Below are 17,963 nucleotides of genomic sequence, written 5' to 3'. Positions count from 1 at the left end.
ATATAAACAAGTTATAACTTCCTCTTGTAAAACACTAATATTATAAGGCATGCTCCAAGCTTCAAAGGATCACAGAGAAAAGGGAGTACCAAAGCACTTAACAAAGCTAAAGCTAAAAGAAGTGATATTTAGAATGACTACCTAAGGGACATACTCTTGAAACCCTCTCAGCTTTAACTTTGGATATGTTTATACTATAAGAAAGCCAGTTACTTGGACCACATTAAATAAGTGCCTTAGAAAATAACCATCACTAGGTTGCTTTTTTTTTGAGACAGGGTCTCACTATGCAGTTCAGGCTAGCCTTGAACTTACTGTGTAGTTCAGGCTCCCTCCAAGTGGCTGCCATCCTCCTGCCTCCTGAGTGTGGGATTACAGGCATGGGCCACCTTGCCCAGCTTGGACCTAATATTCAATTTCTAGTTTTCTAGTCTATTGTAAACCTCCTTTATGGTCTTTGGGGAAACAGATGGGTTAAAATAAACATGGGCTGACAATGTAGATCAGTGGTAGAGTGTGTGCACAAAGCCCTTGTTTGGATCCCTAAATCTGGGAGAGAGTAAAAAAAGATACAGGCAAAAATACATGACCTATGTCATAATCTTTAAAAACTTTGGAGAACTGAAGAAGACCCAGAGAAAAGCAACAGAGTTCAAAGAAGGGGGGGGCTGGAGATAGTGTCCCCATCTTTTCCAACTCAAATGTTGGGGCACATTGATCTGGAATATGGGCTAGAAGAGGGTACTCTATCTGAAATCCGACTCTTCTAGAATATCCATCACAAAGACATGTTGAGGACATATCCCAGGAGACCTGGTCATTATTTTATATGGTTACAGAAAGGCTTTAACGTTTTTGTGGATCACAGATCTCTCTGATGATCTGTTGAAAACACTCCTCAGGAAAATACAAGTGCATAGAGTTGCTAAAAGCAGAACCTTCCTGAGTTCTTATTTTTCCGGAATATCAAAAGCGCTCTTCAGGTGGCACTGCTGTAGGGAATTCAGACAGTCCTGAGTAAAAACCTGTTTGAATTGCCAAGTCAAAGGGGGAGACTGACAATTCAGCTACCGGGGGAGTTTCCTAACACTCTCATACCACTCTCAGGTGGTTTAAATCACTGGGTTGTTTTCTGTCTTTAACTTTTTTTTAATGTAACAAACTTACATTAAGATGTGGGTCATCTGCACATCCACAAACACACCTCTCCACAATTTTTGCCCCGAATTTCATGGGGTTGGTGGACTTCTAACACCCAACCTCAGATTTCCTTGGACCCAAGGAAGGCCCAAGGAAGGCCCGGGATGATCTTTTAGAATCACCCTTTTTTATTCTGCGAACAAGAGCCTCCCAGAACCAAGTTACCCATCCAGGAGTCCCCAGTCCCCTCCAAGCTCTCCCCTCCCCCCAAGCCCGTGACGCGCAGGTGCGAAAACCGGGAGTGGGGGGATGGGACTGTGGGCGGGGCGGAGGCGGGGGTGGGGGCCTTCCCGAGGTTGCCTGGCGACCACGCTCTCCGCCCAGATCGTTCCACTTCCTCAGCAGGGGTGCCGTGGGCCGGGCGGTCGCTGACGGACCTCCTGGAGCGGCCCTCTTCCGGCTTCCCCCCCCCTCTGCCGGGCGGTGGCGAGCGCCCATGACGTCACAGTGGCGGGGCCAACGTCGCTGCCGGTTGCTGGAGGCGCCATTGGAGCCGGCTTGGCTTGTGATCCCCGTTGAGGAGTCGGATTTCGGACCGTAGTTGTTACCGCGTCGGCTCCTGGTCTCTGGCCCCTCAGCGGCATGGCGTGTGGGGCGACGCTGAAGCGGCCCATGGAGTTCGAGGCGGCGCTGCTGAGCCCCAGTTCCCCGAAACGGCGGCGCTGCGCCCCTCTACCCGGCCCCACTCCGGGCCTCAGGCCCCCGGACGCTGAGCCGCCGCCGCCACTTCAGACGCAGACCCCGCCGCCGACTCTACAGCAGCCCGCCCCGCCCGGCAGCGAGCGGCGCCTTCCAACTCCGGGTAACCTGCGCTGCTGCGGGCTTGGCAGGAAGCCAGGCTCAGGCCTTGGAGGGTGGGGGTGGGAGAGGGTCGTGAACGCCGGGCGAATTCACCCAGGGACCACTTCTTTGCCTTGAGAAAAGGGAACTGGGGTGCCGTTGGGCCTGGTTGCTTCCGGAGATGGGAGACATCCGGGAAAGGGTAGTGGCCTCACAGTGTCGCTTTTCGATTTTTCTGGAGCTGGAGACCCAGGATGGGGTGGGCACCAAGAGGAAGAAAAGAATATCCCAGGCCGATCGGGGCTCACACTGTCCCTGAAGTGAAGCCCCTCATGTTTCGGCTGCACTGAGCCTTGCAGATCCAGTGGGCCATGGAAAATTGGATTCTGCTCACGAACCCGGCCTTGAGGGAGGCGGGTGGGGACCGGTGACTGGGAAGGGGCGTGAGTGTATGCCGCTCTGCGAGGTACGGTAGCTTGTAGGCAGACCTGATAATCCAGAAGCCTTTAGTGACCGAAGACTGATCCAAGGGTCATAGAATCCGATTTCAACCTGACCATTTCTAAAAGAGACTGGCCGTGTTTTATTGTATGGCTATTGTCTTGTACCGTAAAAGGCTTGAAGTCGGTTGATCGTTAGCCGGAACTTGAGAATCTTTCAATATACAGAGGTTCTGGTAGCAGAAATTGAACTGTCTGTAATACAGGCACTCTTCGATAAGCCATTCCACTTCAGCCAAGGAAAGGGAAGGGCTGATATGACAGTAGATAACTATCATATTGCAGTTGTAGAGGGGAAAGTGCATTTTAGCATTAATATTTACTAGTTTTGAAGGGTTCCCAGAAATGAGAGGCTCTCAAAAATGAATTTTGGCGAGTTGTTTGTTTTTCTGTTTCTCAAATTTAAGAAAAACCTTGGAATCTCCTTAAAATCATTTTTTCCTCACCTCTTTTCAGTTCCCAGTGCCTTTAGGTTTAATTTTTTTTCTTCCTCTGCATATCCATAATGGAGATTTCAGGCTCGAGTTCTCACACCAAGATTCCTGCAGCCAGGCCATCTCCCGTTCACCTCTTTATTCTATAATTCTTTTGTTTTTCTGAGATACGGTCTCACTATGTAGTTCAGGCTGGCCTGGACAACTCACTGTGTAATCCAGGCTGGCCTTGAATTTGTGGTGATCCTCCTACTTCAACCTCCTGAGTGTGGGAATTACAGGCATGTGCCATCAGGCCCAGCTCTATCCTGGAATTCAAAGGGTTTATCGGCTGCGTCTCACCTGGTCAATCTTTGATATATTTTCTCCAAATTGTGCCTCTGCTGTTTCCCTCAGACCTACTTTTCTGTGCCAGAGTCATGGTTCTTTTCTCTTCTTTGCTAATCCTAGTAGATTTGTTTCTTAAATCTTCCATCCATTACCTAACCAGCCCCGTAAGGAACTTTATTCTACTTTCTTTTTTTTTTTTCTTTTTTTTGGTACTGGGGATCGAATTCGGGACCTTGCGCTTTTGAAGCAGGCGGCAGAACCACTGAGCTAAATCCCCAGCCCCCTTTATTCTACTTTAAATTGCCCAGCCACTTAATGGTGTATAGCCTTATGCACAGAATGAGATGATGTTTGGAAAAGTTTGTTTGCAAAGGGCCTGAAAAAGCAGGAGGCAGGCAGAGTGTTGTGGTTCACACTGGTAGCCCCAGCTGTTTGGGATGCTGAGACAGGAGTACTTGTGCTCAGGTGTTCCATTTTAGCCTGGGCATCATAGTGTGACCCTGTCTCCAAAAAATAAAAATAAAAAAAGCAGGAAGCATAGGGGTCCGCTTGGAGTTATTTTTCTGCCATTATTCGTCCAAATATCCAAGGATAGTCACATAATCTTTTCGGGTCTCTCTTCTACAAAATGAACTAGCACTTCCCCCATCTATTTTTTTGTTGGTTAATAAGTGATTAATAGATTTGGAGATCTGAATATGGCAGAGTGCTATAATAAGACTTTTTTCTTTTTTCCTTTTTTTTTTGGTGCCAGGTATCAAATGGAGGGCCTTTTACTAATCATGCACTCTGGGCTGCCGAGCTAATCCCTCCCCAGCCAGAAGCATTATTTGTTAAATGTTAGAAAGATTAGACAAACTAATTTCTTCTTGGTGCTGTATATTAAAATATTTTTATTTCCTTTTTTGGGAGAGGAACTAGGGATTGAACCCAAGGCATACTTAGGGATCACTCTACCAATGATCTGTATCCCCCCACCCTCTCAATTATGTTTTTATTTTTTATTTACATTACTGTGTTACTGTGCTGGAAATGAAATCCATGCATAATAGGCAAGTGGTCTGTCATTGATCTGCACCTCCAGCCCCGCATTTCTTTTTTTCTTTTTTTTTTTTGGTTACTGAGGATCGAACTCAGGTCCTTGCGCTTTCGAGGCAGGCTGCGAAACCGCTGAGCTAAATCTCCGGCCCAGCCCTGCATTTCTTAATGCTTACTGAAATTTGGTTCTATTATGAAAGAAATATCAAATATTAATGATTCATTATTTGATACTTGTACTTTGGCTTAAGTGAAAAATGTCTTCTGGACTAAAAAGGAAGAATAGGGGAAGGAATGTTGTTATGCTAAGAATAAAGTCAGCTAAGGGGAAAGTGAGTTTAATAATCATAACTTCATTTTGTAACATCACAGTTGTATGTCAGAGGTTGTAAATTTCTCTCAGGAATGATTTAAAAAACTTTACCCTTAAAAAAAGATATATAGGGCTGGGGATTTAGCTCAGTGGTTTTGCTGCCTGCTGCATAAGCACAAGGACCAGAGTTCGATCCCCAGTACCAAAAAAAACCAAACAAACAAAAAAAGGATATATATATAATAGAGCACTTTTTGTGAAATAGCCCTATAAAATTAAGCCTTTGATTACTTAAATGTTTTTGTTTTGTTTTGTTTTTGGTCTTGCTACATAGTTAAGACTGGCCTTAATCTCACTACGTAGACCAGGCTAGCCTCAAACTCACAGCAATCCTTCTGCCTCAGCCTCCCAGTGCTGGGATTACAGACATGCACCACCACGTCCAGCCTGATTACTTAAATTTTTAATGAGTGGATACTCAGCCCAGAAGGGGATTCCTTTCAGGGGGATGTTTATCACCTTGGAGTGAGTCTAGATGCAAAGCAATTTATGTATCATGGGTTGAGGGTTGGAGAATGAATACCTTGTGGATTGGGGTAGCATTTTAGTTGGGTGTTCAATACTGTTTGGGACAAAGGTACAGCCTAGTCTAGCAAAGGGCAGAAAATCCACAAATTAAGAATAGTTTAATGTAATTAGATTGTAATGGAAAATGGAATTAGAAAAATAAATTGGGGGCCTTTTTTGTTTTTGTTTTTGGTACCGGGAATCAAACTTGCACTTACAAGGCAGGCAGCTGAACCACTGAGCTAAATCCCCAGCCTAGGGCCATTTTTTGCAGGGCATTGAATGGCTTGTTTAAGGGTTTTTTAGCAGCCAGGAACCACTGTAGAGGTTTTTGGGTGAGTCTAGCCTGACAGAACTTGGAAGGACAATCTCAAATAAGACACAAGGATTAAATTTTTATCCATTGTTTAAAAAATTTGCTTCTTGATTTTTTTTTTTTCCCTCTTGATTGTTTTTTGGGACAGGGTCTTGCTGTATAGTTCAGGCTGGCCTTGAACTCACTATGCAGCCCAGGCTGGCCTTGAACTCAGAATGATCCTCCTACCTCAGCTTCCCAAGTGCTGAGATTATAGGTGTGTGCCACCACATCTGGTCCATTTTTCTTTTTTTTAAATGGTGTTTCTTATTTTATATGGCCTTCTTGTTTTTCTCCTGTGGATACCATATTTGAATTTGGTAGTCCCTCTAGCTTCAAAATTGCATGTTTCCATTTGTTCACTTTGCCATAAAGGAGGCAGAGGTTTATCAAAGACCTTCTGTTCTCATGAACATTGTCCTCTTACTTGTTCTTTCTTGTTTCAAGTCATTGCAGTTCCTTACATCCTTGTTTGAATCTGGCAAGTATGTGCTTGAAGAATAATACATTTTAAAAATGAACTGAAGGGGCTGGGGATTTAGCTCAGTGGTTCCGCCGCCTGCCGTGAAAGCACAAGGTCCTGAGTTTGATCCCTGGTACCAAAAAAAAGTGAAGTGAAGACTTCATAAATTCAAAGACCTAAATAGGAACTTCATAATCACAAAGGAAAACATTGCTAATCCTACATTGTTCAGGTCTTTAGGTGGAGGTTAAGAAGTTTGCTTATGTGGGAAGCTACTTTGAGTTCATGTTGGTTCTTGGACCATACCATCAGCTCATTTTGGCATTACTAATTTTTGATTTTGATTTTGATTTTCACTAATGAGATAGGCATTTGATATTTATGTTGAAGAACTACTAAAGATCTTGAATGACTTCCCAAGGTAACAGTCACATAGTAAGAAGCAAAGTGGCATTGTTAACAGCTCCCACCAATAAAAATATATGGTTATACCAAAGTGTACATTATAAAATATATGGTCATACCAAAGTGTACATTAAAACAATTTAGGGGGAGAAAGATTCAATTTTCTGAGGGTTTTGGGGGGGGTTATCTTTTATTAGGAGGCTTTATATTATCTGGAAACAATACAGTATTATACCACAAAAATGAAAAACTTGAAAATTACATCCCTCCAAATTCTTTGTTGTCTCTAGGAGTGTACTTCAAGGTAGTTAGTAATTGGTATTTCCTGGACTACTTTTAGTAGCATTAACAAATTTGGCATGTGATTACCCTGTCTCAGTAATAATCTGAGTCCTAGTAAATACTGCCTTTTATAAGATCAGAAAAGTCTTGTCTTGGGCTGGGGATTTAGCTCAGTGGTTTCGCTGCCTGCTGCACAAGCACAAGGACTCGAGTTCAATCACTGGTACCAAAAAAAAAAAAAAAAATCTTGTCTAAGCCCTCATCACTTCTAAGCAGTAAATTCCAGCTCCTTCCCTGGTTAGTATCCAATCTGTGAACATAAGTTTTGTTTTGTTTTGTTTTCTGTCTTCTTCCCCAAAGATCTTATATGAATCCCATGTGGCAGAAAAGCGTCATTGTTGGAAGGCCTTGGGTAATAAGGGATTTTGTAGTTTGTGAAAATGTAAAACTTAAAGATCACAGATAACTCCCTATTGTGTAAAAGGAGATTCTTTCACTGTAAATTCTACCAATCATCCAACGAACAACAGATCTGGTCTTCATTGCTACAGGAAAATAAATGAAGAGAACTGTCTGGGTAGCTTATGCCAAAAACAGCTGCTATTTTAGGGTTTTGTTTGTTTGTTTTTTTTGTAAACCCAGGACCTTTGCTCTGAGTTACATCCCAGCCCTTAACTTGCCCAGGCTAGGATTGAACCTGTGATCCTCCTGCTTCATATCCTATGGTGCTGGGATTACCTGCATAGGCCTCTACACCTGGCTTATTCTGTGCATTGTTGAAATAATGGCAGTAACAGCACATTGTGTCTGAGGCTATAGAAGGAATGCTTTATACCAGAAGGCCCTGGGATCAATCCCTACTAACACACACACACACATGCACACACACACAAAGAATTTATTTGCTTATATAAATAATACGGGAAGGGGAAAAGATTGACATCTGCATACTAAAGGAATTTTTTTTTTTTTTTTTTTTTTTTTTGGTGCTGGGGATTGAACTCTGGTCCTTGCGCTTGTGAGGCAGGTGGCGGAACCACTGAGCTAAATCCCCAGCCCTAAAGGAAATGTTTTCTTTTGTTCTTGGTACCAGGAATTGAACTTGGGACCTTGTGCTTGTAAGACAGGCAGTGGAACCACTGAGCTATATCCCTGGTCCTAAAGGAAATATTTGAGCTCTGGTTAAAAGACCTTTCTTAAGTGGGGCATGGTGGAGCAAGACTGTAACCCCAGCACTTGGGAGGCTGAGGCAGGAAGATTACCACAAGTTTGAGGCCAGACTGGACTGCATAGTGAGTTCAAGGCCGGCCTGGACTACATAGTGAGACCCTGTCTCCCCCCCCCCAAAAAAAAGACCTTCCTTGCCTCTTCCAACTTCTGAAGAAAGTTTGAAAAAAATGACAAGTGAATGCTCAGGTTTGTTTGTTTGTTTTATCAGAGCAAATTTTTCAGAACATAAAGCAAGAATACAGTCGTTATCAGAGGTGGAGACATTTAGAAGTTGTTCTCAATCAGAGTGAAGCTTGCACTTCAGAAAGCCAGCCTCACTCCTCAGCACTCACGGCACCTAGTTCTCCAGGTAAGGATGCTTTAGTGTACAAAATCCATTTTAAGAGTTTGTAAATGATTTTTTTTTTTTTTTTTTTTTTTGTGCCAGGGATTGAACTCGGGTCCTTGCGCTTGCGCAGCAGGCAGCGAAACCACTGAGCTAAATCCCCGGCCCTGTAAATGATATTTATAATGATTGTTTCCCAATCTAGAATTGATTTCCTTTAATAAGATTAGTATGGTGGATGCATTATGTTAGTGCTTATAAATACATTCATTTTTATATTTTTTATGAATCAGAGAGCCTTTGATTTAATTAATTATAATATTGTCTCTTTTAGTTTAGTACGTTTGCAATACGTAATGATTACATTCACCATAGAAAGTTGTTACATGTATATAACACATCTTAATTCTTTTTACTTCCTCTTTCCTATCTCCCCTCTGCATCCCCCTTATGAATACTTTTTAAACCATAGTCATAATATTGGAAGAGACCTTAGATTAATTTGTTCTGATTTCATCCACATAGTGTAAGAGCATGTTGCTGCTCTATAACTGCATTGTGTCCATTAGTCACATAAGGTTGTTTAATTTTAAATTAATTAAAACTAGCTTTGGTGGCCTGGGGATTTAGCTCAGTGTCGCTGCGCCTGCCTGGCAAGTGCAAGGTCCTGAGCTTGATTCCCAGTACCAAAAAAAAAAAAACTAGCTTTGGGATCTGTGGTGGAATCACCAGCAAGATACAGATTTTTGTAAAAACTCTTGCAAGGAAGACCATCACTCTTGAGGTTGAACTCTCAGATACTATAGAAAATGTAGAGGCCAAGATCCAGGATAAGGAAGGAATTCCTCCTGATCAGCAAAAGCTGATATTTGCTGGTAAGCAAGTGGAAGATGGACATGCTTTGTCTGATTACAACATTCAAAAGGAGTCCCCCCTTCATCTGGCATGGAGACTGTGGTGGTGCTAAGAAAAGGAAGAAGTCTCACACCACTCCCAAGAAGAATAAACATAAGAGAAGGTTAAGTTGGCTGTTGTGAAACACTATAAGGTGGATGAAAATGGCCAAATTAGTCATCTTCATCAGGAGTGCCCTTCATCTGAATGTGGTGCTAGAGTTTTCGTGCCCAGCTGCTTTGACAGACATTATTGTAGCCAGTGTTGTCTGTTTTACTATTTCAACAAACTAGTAGACACATACAGTAATTGCATACGAAGTAATAAAAGACTTCAGCTAACAAAAAAATTAATTAAAACTAACATGTAAAATTTCAGCTTCACAGATCCAGTAATCTCATTCCAAATGCCCTGTAGCCACCTATCACTGTTGTATTGTGCAAGCAACTATTGTACTCTTGTGTTATTGCCAAAAGTTCTGTTGGACATTATTGACAGGTGCTCAGAAGTAGGATGTTAGGCTTAGAGGGAATCATCATAGTTTTGTTTTGTTTTTTGTTTATTCGCTTTTTAAACAGGATCTGACTACATGGCCTCTCACTAGCCTGGGCTGGACTGTTTTGTAATCCTTTTCCCTCAGCCTTAGAGGCATGAGCCACCATACCTGGCCCCATAGTTACTAACTAAACTAGCCTTCCCTGCCGTATCCCTGCAAATTGTTGACAAACTCATGTTTGAACATCTCCAGTAATGATGAACTCTGTCTCCTTTAATAGTAGAGGAGTTTGTCCTCACAAAGTAGTCTACTTCTTAAGAGTTAAAAGTTACTTGGCAGAATACCAGTTGGTGTTTGCCTTGAGATAAGGGGAAAGGAAAATGAGAAACTGCTTAAATGAATAAGGGGATTTATTTTTTGATTTGATGGAAGTGCTTTGGAACCTGATAGGTATGGTTGCATAACTTTGTTTTTTGTTGTTGTTTTGGTTGAATAACTTTGTTTCTGTACCAAATGCTACTGAATTGTACACTTTAAAATGGTTAATTCCATGGGTGTGGTGGTACACACCTATAATCCCAGCACTGGGAAGGCTGAGGCAGCCTGGGCTACGTAATGAGTTCAGGGCCAGCCTGAACTACATAGTGACACCTGTCTCCAAAAAAGGAAAAAAAAGGTTAACTGTAAGGGCTAGGGGTGTAACTTAGAGGTAGAGTGCTTGCCTGGCATGCCTGAGACCCTGGGTTCAGTCCTCACTACCACAAAACAAAAAGAATAAAATGGTTAATTCTATGTTAGGTGAATTTCAGCTTAATAGGTTATTATTTACAGTGCCAGGGATCAAACTCAGGGCCTATGCATACTAGGCAAGTAGTACACCACTGAGCTACACTGCCAACCTAAGTATGTATGTTTGTGTTTGTGTATATGTATGTGAGTATTCCTTATAATCCAAAGATCCTAGCTCTGGAACAAAACCTTTTCTAATTGCTCTTGCACATCATAAAATGATACACCTTTCAATAATTGTTTCTTGAGATTTTGGTAATATGTTATGGATACAGAAATGATTACAAATGATGACTGCCTGTACTCATTTAGTATACGCAAACAATGATTTGTGTAGTGGTATACACCTGTAGTTATAGCACTTTTTAGGAGGCTGAGGCAGGAGGATTGTGAGTTTGGATCCAGCCTGGGCAACTTAGCAACCTAGTGAGACCTTGTCTCAAAATGAAAAATAGGGGCCGGGGATTTAGCTCAGTGGTTTCGCCGCCTGCTTGCACAAGCACAAGGACCCGAGTTCGATCCCCGTACCCCCCTCCCAAAAAAAGAAAGAAAAATAAAAAGGGCTGGGGATGTAACCTAGTGCAGAGGTCTTGGGTTCAGTTCCCAGAACTAGGGTGGCTAATTCAGGGTGTTAAATGGCTTAAAGATTAATAGGGCTAAAGAAACAAATTCTAGTCTGCACTCTGAAGGACACCTCAGAACTATGCTACCACTAGGGCTACCGATTTATTATGATCAGGCAGCCATTTGTGAAGTTTGTTCCAGTTGCCATCTTCACAGTCAGGCTGCTGCGCTTTTAGCTTTGCTATCAAAATAGACATCTGGTATAAGCTTATTTCCCCCACTTATCTCACTACTGAATTTAGATCTTTTGTGAATGAATCTGATTGGCAGAACCCAATCATGTCTGAAATCTTAGTTACCAAGGAGCTGAAAATGTAGTTGTGAATTTCCCAGCCCCTGTTGGGAAAGGGACGGGTCACTAGAAGGAGATTATAAATAAGTATTTAGGTAAGGGAACCCATGGTGTTCACCATGGAAGTGCTAGTTTGTTTTTATTCTTGGTGCCAGGGATCAAACTCAGGTCCTTGCACTTGCAATGCAGGCAGCAGCACCACTGAGCTGAATCCCCAGCCCTGGAAGTGCTAGTTCTAATGATAGATTTCCATGTTTTTTAACATTCCAGTGTATGTTTTGGTTTCTAACTTTACTGTTCAAATAGTTCACTCTTCTGAACCTAGGTTTAAAAGGGACCAAGCCAGTTGCATTGGCACACTCCTGTAATCCCAGCTGTTTGGAAGCCTGAGGCACAAAGATCACAAGTTCCAGGCCAGCCTAAAAAACTTAAGCAAGATCTTGCCAACAGAAAGTTGGGTTCGAGGAGTGGGTATATAGCTTAGCATTCCCTGGGTTCAATCCTCAGTACCACTACAAGAATAAAAAAGAAAAGAATTTATAAATGTGCTTAAACTTGTTAAGATATGTTCACCTTAAATGTTAATCATTTTGCTAAAGTTATTTTTATTTTGGGCAAGTCCTTCAGTCTCTTGAGCCTCAAACTCCTTCCCTATTGTACTAGAATCACCTATGGAATTATTCTTGTTTTGTTTTAAACTCAGGGCCTTCACACTGAGCTACATCTATAGTATGCACCACCACCCCCGGCCTCCCACTTTTTAAAATCTAGAGAAAAGCCAGGCATGGTGGCGCATGCCTGTAATCCCAGCACTCAGGAGGCCGAGGCAGGAGGATTGCTGCAAGTTCGAGGCCAGCCTGGACTACATAGTGAGTTCAGAGCCAGCCTGAACTACAAAGGGAGACCCTGACTCAAAAAATAAATAAATAAATAATAAAAATAAAATTTAGAGACAAGATCTCACTTAAGTTGCCCAGGCTAGGCATGAATTTGTGGTCCTCCTACCTCAGCCTTCCAGAGTGCTGCCATTATAGGCATGCCACCCATGGAGCTTAAAATAAAAAGATTCTCAAGGGTTGGGGATGTGATGTGGCTCAGTGGTAGAGTGCTTGCCTAACATTTGCAAGCCCCTATGTTCAGTTGCCAGTACTCAAAAAAAAAACTAATCCTTGCTGCAGAATTAAATCAGAATGTGCATCTTTCTTTGATTTTTTTTTTTTTTTTTTTTTTTTTTTGGTGCCAGGGATTGAACTTGGGTCCTTGCGCTTGCACAGCAGGTGGAGAAACCACTGAGCTAAATCCCCGGCCCTTACATCTTTCTTGTTGTTAGGTTTGCAGATAATTATGTTGCATTTCTGATTAAAACATGGGTCTAGGTCAGTGATGTCAAACCTTTTAGAGCTTTCAGTGACAACAAACAGCTGGCTATGGCACATAGGTTTGCCACCACTGCTCTAGATGATCTCCAAAGGTCTTAAGTAGTTCTCATATCCCTGATTCAGACTAGAGGCTTTAGATGCACTTTAATCTTTTTCTTGTTCTTTATGAAATGATCATGGACTATGGGCTTTAGATTGTTATGACATCAGAATTGTTTTTCTGTATGTTGATCAACTAGCACACATAGATACATGTTACTCCTACCTCTCAGTTTGCTTTTGGCTTTGCTTTATGAAACAAAGGCAGAAACAAAAATTTTGTGAAAATATTCCATGTAACCTAGTGAAACATACCATTTTTGTAAACAGTTTGTATACCTTGAGGACTGTTGATATAAAGTTACTAATCCTGAACCTCAGAATTGGAATGTATCGTGTAAACTACATTTATCTTTTGGCCAGGTTCCTGCTGGATGAAGAAGGACCAGCCCAGCTTTACCCTTCGACAAGTTGGAATAATATGTGAGCGGCTCTTAAAAGACTATGAAGATAAAATTCGAGAGGAATATGAGCAAATCCTTAATACCAAATTAGCAGGTAAGCTGAGACAATGACTATGCTATTGTTGTTACTAAGATACTCAATAACAGCTAACTAAGAAAAGTGTAGGGTTTCATTCAAGAGAATTCATTGAGTTGTGAATATTGAGGTTACTCTTTGGTAATGGTAAACATATCATTTATACGTTATATAGAAGAATTTTTCATTTACATTTCTGAAAGATAAATTAAGCTCTTGTAAAAATTTTCCATATGAATAAAGACATTGATTTAAAAAAAAAAAAAAACTCGTAGTGGTGGCACAGGCCTGTAATCCCAGCACTCAGGAAGCTGAGACAGGTGGAGCACCGCAAGTTCAAGGCCAACCTGAACTACATACCAAGACCCTGTCTCAAAAAAAAGTAAAATGGTTACACAAAAATCCATATTAATAAATTCTTGAAAAGTAGGATCCTTTAACTAGTTGGGCATGGTGGCACACACCTGTAATCCCAGCACTGGGAGGTGGGGCATCCTGAGATTTGTAGGATGCAAAAGAATAAAACATTGACCCTGCTCAGGGTAAAACAAAGATTAGTGGTGTCAACAAGTAGAGCCTAGGTGAAAGAAAGGGATGTGAATCGGGAATAAAAAGTAGTATGTGTTTAGTGAAAGAGGACAGTGTTGGGATCAGAGAAGTTTTAGGCAACCAGTTCAAGTTAAATAGGTTCCCTTACAGAACTAAATGGATCCTTTAAAATATTAATAGTATATATTCCAAGAAAATAATTGTATAATAAATAATTCCTTCCTAATTCTTCCTCAGTATTTCTTACATCAGGTGGGTCTGAGTTACTCCCTTGGCCACAGATAACAGGTTACCTTTTCCCTTTCTACTGAGTTTCCAGTTACAGAGTGATAATTCTTTCTTTTTTTTTTTCTCGTACCCGGTGATCAAACTCAGGACCTTGCACTTGTGGGGCGGAACTACTGAGCTAAATCCCCGGACCACAGAGTGATATTTCTGTAGTGCTTCTATAATTACATAGTACAGAATTTTTCTTTTAGCTTTCTGGGCATTCTGCCCCTTCCATTCAGGTTTTTCAATATGTGTGTTGAAATTTACAGCAAAGAATGGAATTTAAAACTATGTTCCTATGTTCCATAGGAGATTTGCTGAAATTTTCTGACCTGTAGTTATGAGTACATATTTCAGTCTTGGGGAGGGAGATCATTAGTAGGAAGTAGAGTTACAGCAGAGGAGAGGTGATTATTAAGAAAATACTATTACAGATCAGTGACCAACTCTTAAAAGCCAGGGATTTGGATCTGGGGTATTAAAAAAAGAAATAGAGTAACCTTTACCAAGGAGAGTTTGAGCTGGGCATGGTGGCGCTCGCCAGCAATCCCAAGGAGGCTGAGGCTGAGGGATCCCCACAAGTTCGAGACCAGGCTGAATTACAAAGTGAGGTCCTGTCTCAAAAAAAGAAAATAACAACAACAAAAACCAAGGAAAGAAGAAACATATGAACCTGATACTCAGTTCTTGAAAAATTAGGGGTAGGGCTGGGGATTTAGCTCAGTGGTTCCGCTGCCTGCCCTACAAGCACAAGGACCCGAGTTCGATCCCCACTACCAAAAGAAAAAGAAAAATTAGGGGTGAGAAGACAGTTTCTGAAATAAATATATACTATTTTTCTGTCCTCACAGAGCAGTATGAATCTTTTGTGAAATTCACACATGATCAAATTATGGGGCGATATGGGACAAGGCCAACAAGCTGTAAGTATACCAGGTTTTGTTTAATTTCCTGAGTTCTAAGAGCAAGATTTTGATAAGGAATATCTTGTCTCCTGAGAACAAAAGCCCCTGTGAAGTACAGTGACTGCTAAAAAACACTTAGATGCCTGGTGCTGTGGTAAGCCCTTTAAATCCTCACCAAATCTATCCTGACAGTAACTGTGAGGAAGGAAGTATAAGCTCCATCCTATAGGTAAGGATAGTTCTTAGAGGGCCAGGGATTTAGCTCAGTGGTTCCGGCGCCTGCCTCGCAAGCCACAAGGTCCCAAGTTCGATCCCCGGTACCAAAAAAACAAAACAAAACAAGGATAGTTCTTAGAGAGGTTAAATAATTTGCCCAAGGTCATATTGCTAGAGGTTCAGCCAGGATTGTAACCTAAGGTAGTCTGGCTCCAGCTCCAGTATTATTGTTACCTGTGTTTTCTCCAGAAATTGGTTCCAGTTAATTTGTGAAAGTTGATTCCTTAAGCTAGCTTATCAAGTGTATGGTCAGAATTTTTTAAATCTATAAACATTTTGCAGCTACCAATTACTCAAAGCATAAATTATAAATAGCCATATAGCTAACTGAACTCAAGCCAGGTTTATTAAATTCTTGAAGTTTAGAACCTTTTAAGTGTGTGGTGATTCTTGCTACTTATCACATTTATTGTTAGTGAGTGATTGTTAATAAAGCATGATACTACATTTTTTTAGTATTCTTACCCTTTCTTGTTTTATTTCTAATTTGCAGATGTATCCTGAAGCTTTCTTGCATATCTGGGTACCAGGTTTGACCTCAAGAGATGACTGCTGTACACTTTTTGCAACTGGTTTGATATCACATTTCAGCTCCAAACTGTGCATCCTGAGAACACTTAAATGTTTCTGCAGGTCCATTTTATACAACTTGAAAGACCTTAAAACTTTCTGGTTGCCACAAGCATATCTTTCTTTTCTGCTCATCCAATAAACAGCTCTGCCCTACTGTAATAGATATTCCAAACAAAAATACCTGGAGCAGCAGTTTAGCAAAATATGCCTTCAGTGGCACTCAACAAATGGAGTTTCCCCAAGCACAGTTCTGTAAGAAGTGTGTGTGAGAGTGTGTGTATATGTGTGTATGTATATTTTAAGTTATTATTTGTATTGTGCAAATTTTTTTGATCTTGGGGATTCTGGCTGTGAATTGATGCACGACAATTATGGTTAAAAACATTTGCTTGGTCTACAGAAGATCATTAATGTTTTGTGACCATACAAGTTGTAACAGTGGATTGTTTTATGTGTAGGTATTATTGTTAAATACAGGGACTGTTTCCAGGCACAAAATATGAATCGTAAGTTAGGATGGACATTAAGTGTGATTATGATGATAAAGCAAAGATCTGCAGTCCTAGATCTACAAATGTGTGGTGAGAAATTAAAACAAACTGGATATAGGTCTTGACACATGGACTCTGCCTAGCCTGTTAGAAAAATACATTGACTCCAAGCCTTAAAATACCCCATGGAGTCAGCACTCACCTCATTCACACAGAGAGCTCCCTGGATACGGAGCCTCTAAAGGGAAAAGATCTCCCCTAGAGCGGGAGCATAACATAGGTGAGCACAGGCCTAAGGCCAGGCCCTGGCAGCACTGCTACTTGGGAGGAGCCACTTCACCTTTGCATTAGTTACTAAAGTAGAATTCAGATTCTTTGGTCAGGTTCCCCCACACACTTTCCTGAGATGTCCATGTTCAACCACTTGAGCTTTGTTTTGGCAACCCCTTGCCCGAAGTTGCTTATAGGCTGTTCTTCACCTTGTTTCCAAGGCTGGGGAACAGAAAGTAGCCTCTGTTTTGAGGAGGTGGAAGTTAAGTATACATTTATTTTTTACTGTGACTTGTTCAGGACCACATTTTACAAAATGCCTTGTTTCCTTTATTGTTTCTGGAAAGAAAAGTTCTAAAATTGTTTTAGTTTGAATATAGAATAATTTTTTTAATTACAGCTTATTTTGAAAGATTCTCAGTTAAATTCAAATGTATGCCAATACCTTTCAAACTAAGGTAATACTCAGAGACAAACTGCTCTGATCAAATGGCTTAGAGAAATTTCTGGAATATTTACATTCAAAGATTCCTTATTAATGAATGTCTTTGACTTAAATCTAACTCAAAACTGCAACATTATTCTTTGTACATTTTCATTATATAGTGTTAACAAGCTTAGTTGCAAACAAATAAAATACTTAAGCTATTTGTTTACTTTGCCTTCTTAATACTGTGATAATGTTTATTCAGGTAATGCATATAAGGCTGCTGTAATCATTTCCCAGTTCAACATTACATTGAAGATTTACAGGGTTTTTTTTTAAGCCCAGAATTAATCTTTTAATGATTAAAGAATGATTTTACTTCATATTCGAGGGGCAGTTTGTTTCATCTCTTCTTTTTCTAGGGTATTTCACTTGTGGTGACTAATGGGAATGGCCCTGCAGAGTGGGTCAGTTACACCAAAGGGCAGGCATTAGTGAGAGCCATTAAAAGTAATGAGGCAGGACTGGGCATGGGGAACTGCCCCATTGAAAACTTCTTTGTTTGTTTGTTTGTTTGTTTGTTTTGTTACTGGGGATTGAACTAGGACCTTGCGCAGGCGGCAGAACCACTGATTGATTGTTTTTAAACAGTCCTGAGGATTGAACTCAGGGCCTTCACATTGAGCTACATCCTCAGCCCAATTTTTTGAGACAGAGTCTTGCTAAGTGCCGAGATTGTAGGCATGTGCTATTGCACGTGGCTCTCAGTGAAGATTTCTGATCTTTAGATCAGTGTGATGTGCTCCCTCATTAACGCAGGTGTCAACCCTGATTCCTACTACATGCCTTCTGGGGAGTAGATTTCTTCATACAAGGAAAACAACATTCTCATGCCACCCTCATACCCAATGTTGCTGTTGTATTATG

General features: G+C 41.2%; 1 protein-coding gene and 2 pseudogenes across 3 annotated transcripts; 2 read left to right on the top strand and 1 right to left on the bottom strand.

The window, feature by feature from the left end:
- The window catches only part of LOC101712982 (mitogen-activated protein kinase 3 pseudogene), a 37,561-nt pseudogene extending 35,777 nt beyond the window's left edge, over nt 1-1,784 (bottom strand).
- On the top strand, nt 1,480-17,259 carry Akirin1 (akirin 1). Of its 2 annotated transcripts, XM_004851015.3 has the most exons (5): nt 1,480-2,002; nt 8,106-8,246; nt 13,159-13,293; nt 14,946-15,017; nt 15,769-17,259. In XM_004851015.3, the coding sequence occupies exons 1-5, from the start codon at nt 1,783-1,785 to the stop codon at nt 15,777-15,779; spliced, it is 579 nt and encodes a 192-aa protein (XP_004851072.1). In that variant the 5' UTR covers nt 1,480-1,782; the 3' UTR covers nt 15,780-17,259. The 2 variants fall into 2 exon arrangements, with proteins under 2 accessions (XP_004851072.1, XP_087071367.1); XM_087215241.1 differs by lacking the exon at nt 8,106-8,246 and having other exon boundaries at nt 1,656-2,002.
- LOC110350460 (ubiquitin-ribosomal protein eS31 fusion protein pseudogene) lies at nt 8,821-10,932 on the top strand (annotated as a pseudogene). Its single transcript, XR_015452729.1, has one exon. The product of XR_015452729.1 is annotated as a ubiquitin-ribosomal protein eS31 fusion protein pseudogene (transcript).
- Nucleotides 17,260-17,963: the final 704 nt, after the last annotated feature.

Source organism: Heterocephalus glaber, unplaced genomic scaffold, assembly GCF_053883595.1.
Source record: "Heterocephalus glaber isolate CG9 unplaced genomic scaffold, H.glaber_assembly_v1.0 deba00001452, whole genome shotgun sequence".
Lineage (NCBI taxonomy): Eukaryota > Metazoa > Chordata > Mammalia > Rodentia > Bathyergidae > Heterocephalus > Heterocephalus glaber.
This window is presented reverse-complemented; position numbering and strand designations above follow the sequence as displayed.

Excerpts from the sequence above, each read along its gene's own strand:
- Akirin1 (XM_004851015.3), top strand. The coding sequence starts at position 1,783 with ATGGCGTGTGGGGCGACGCTGAAGCGGCCCATGGAGTTCGAGGCGGCG. Across the intron at positions 8,247-13,158 it reads CACGGCACCTAGTTCTCCAG|GTTCCTGCTGGATGAAGAAG; the intron begins GTAAGGATGCTT and ends TCTTTTGGCCAG. Across the intron at positions 13,294-14,945 it reads CCTTAATACCAAATTAGCAG|AGCAGTATGAATCTTTTGTG; the intron begins GTAAGCTGAGAC and ends CTGTCCTCACAG.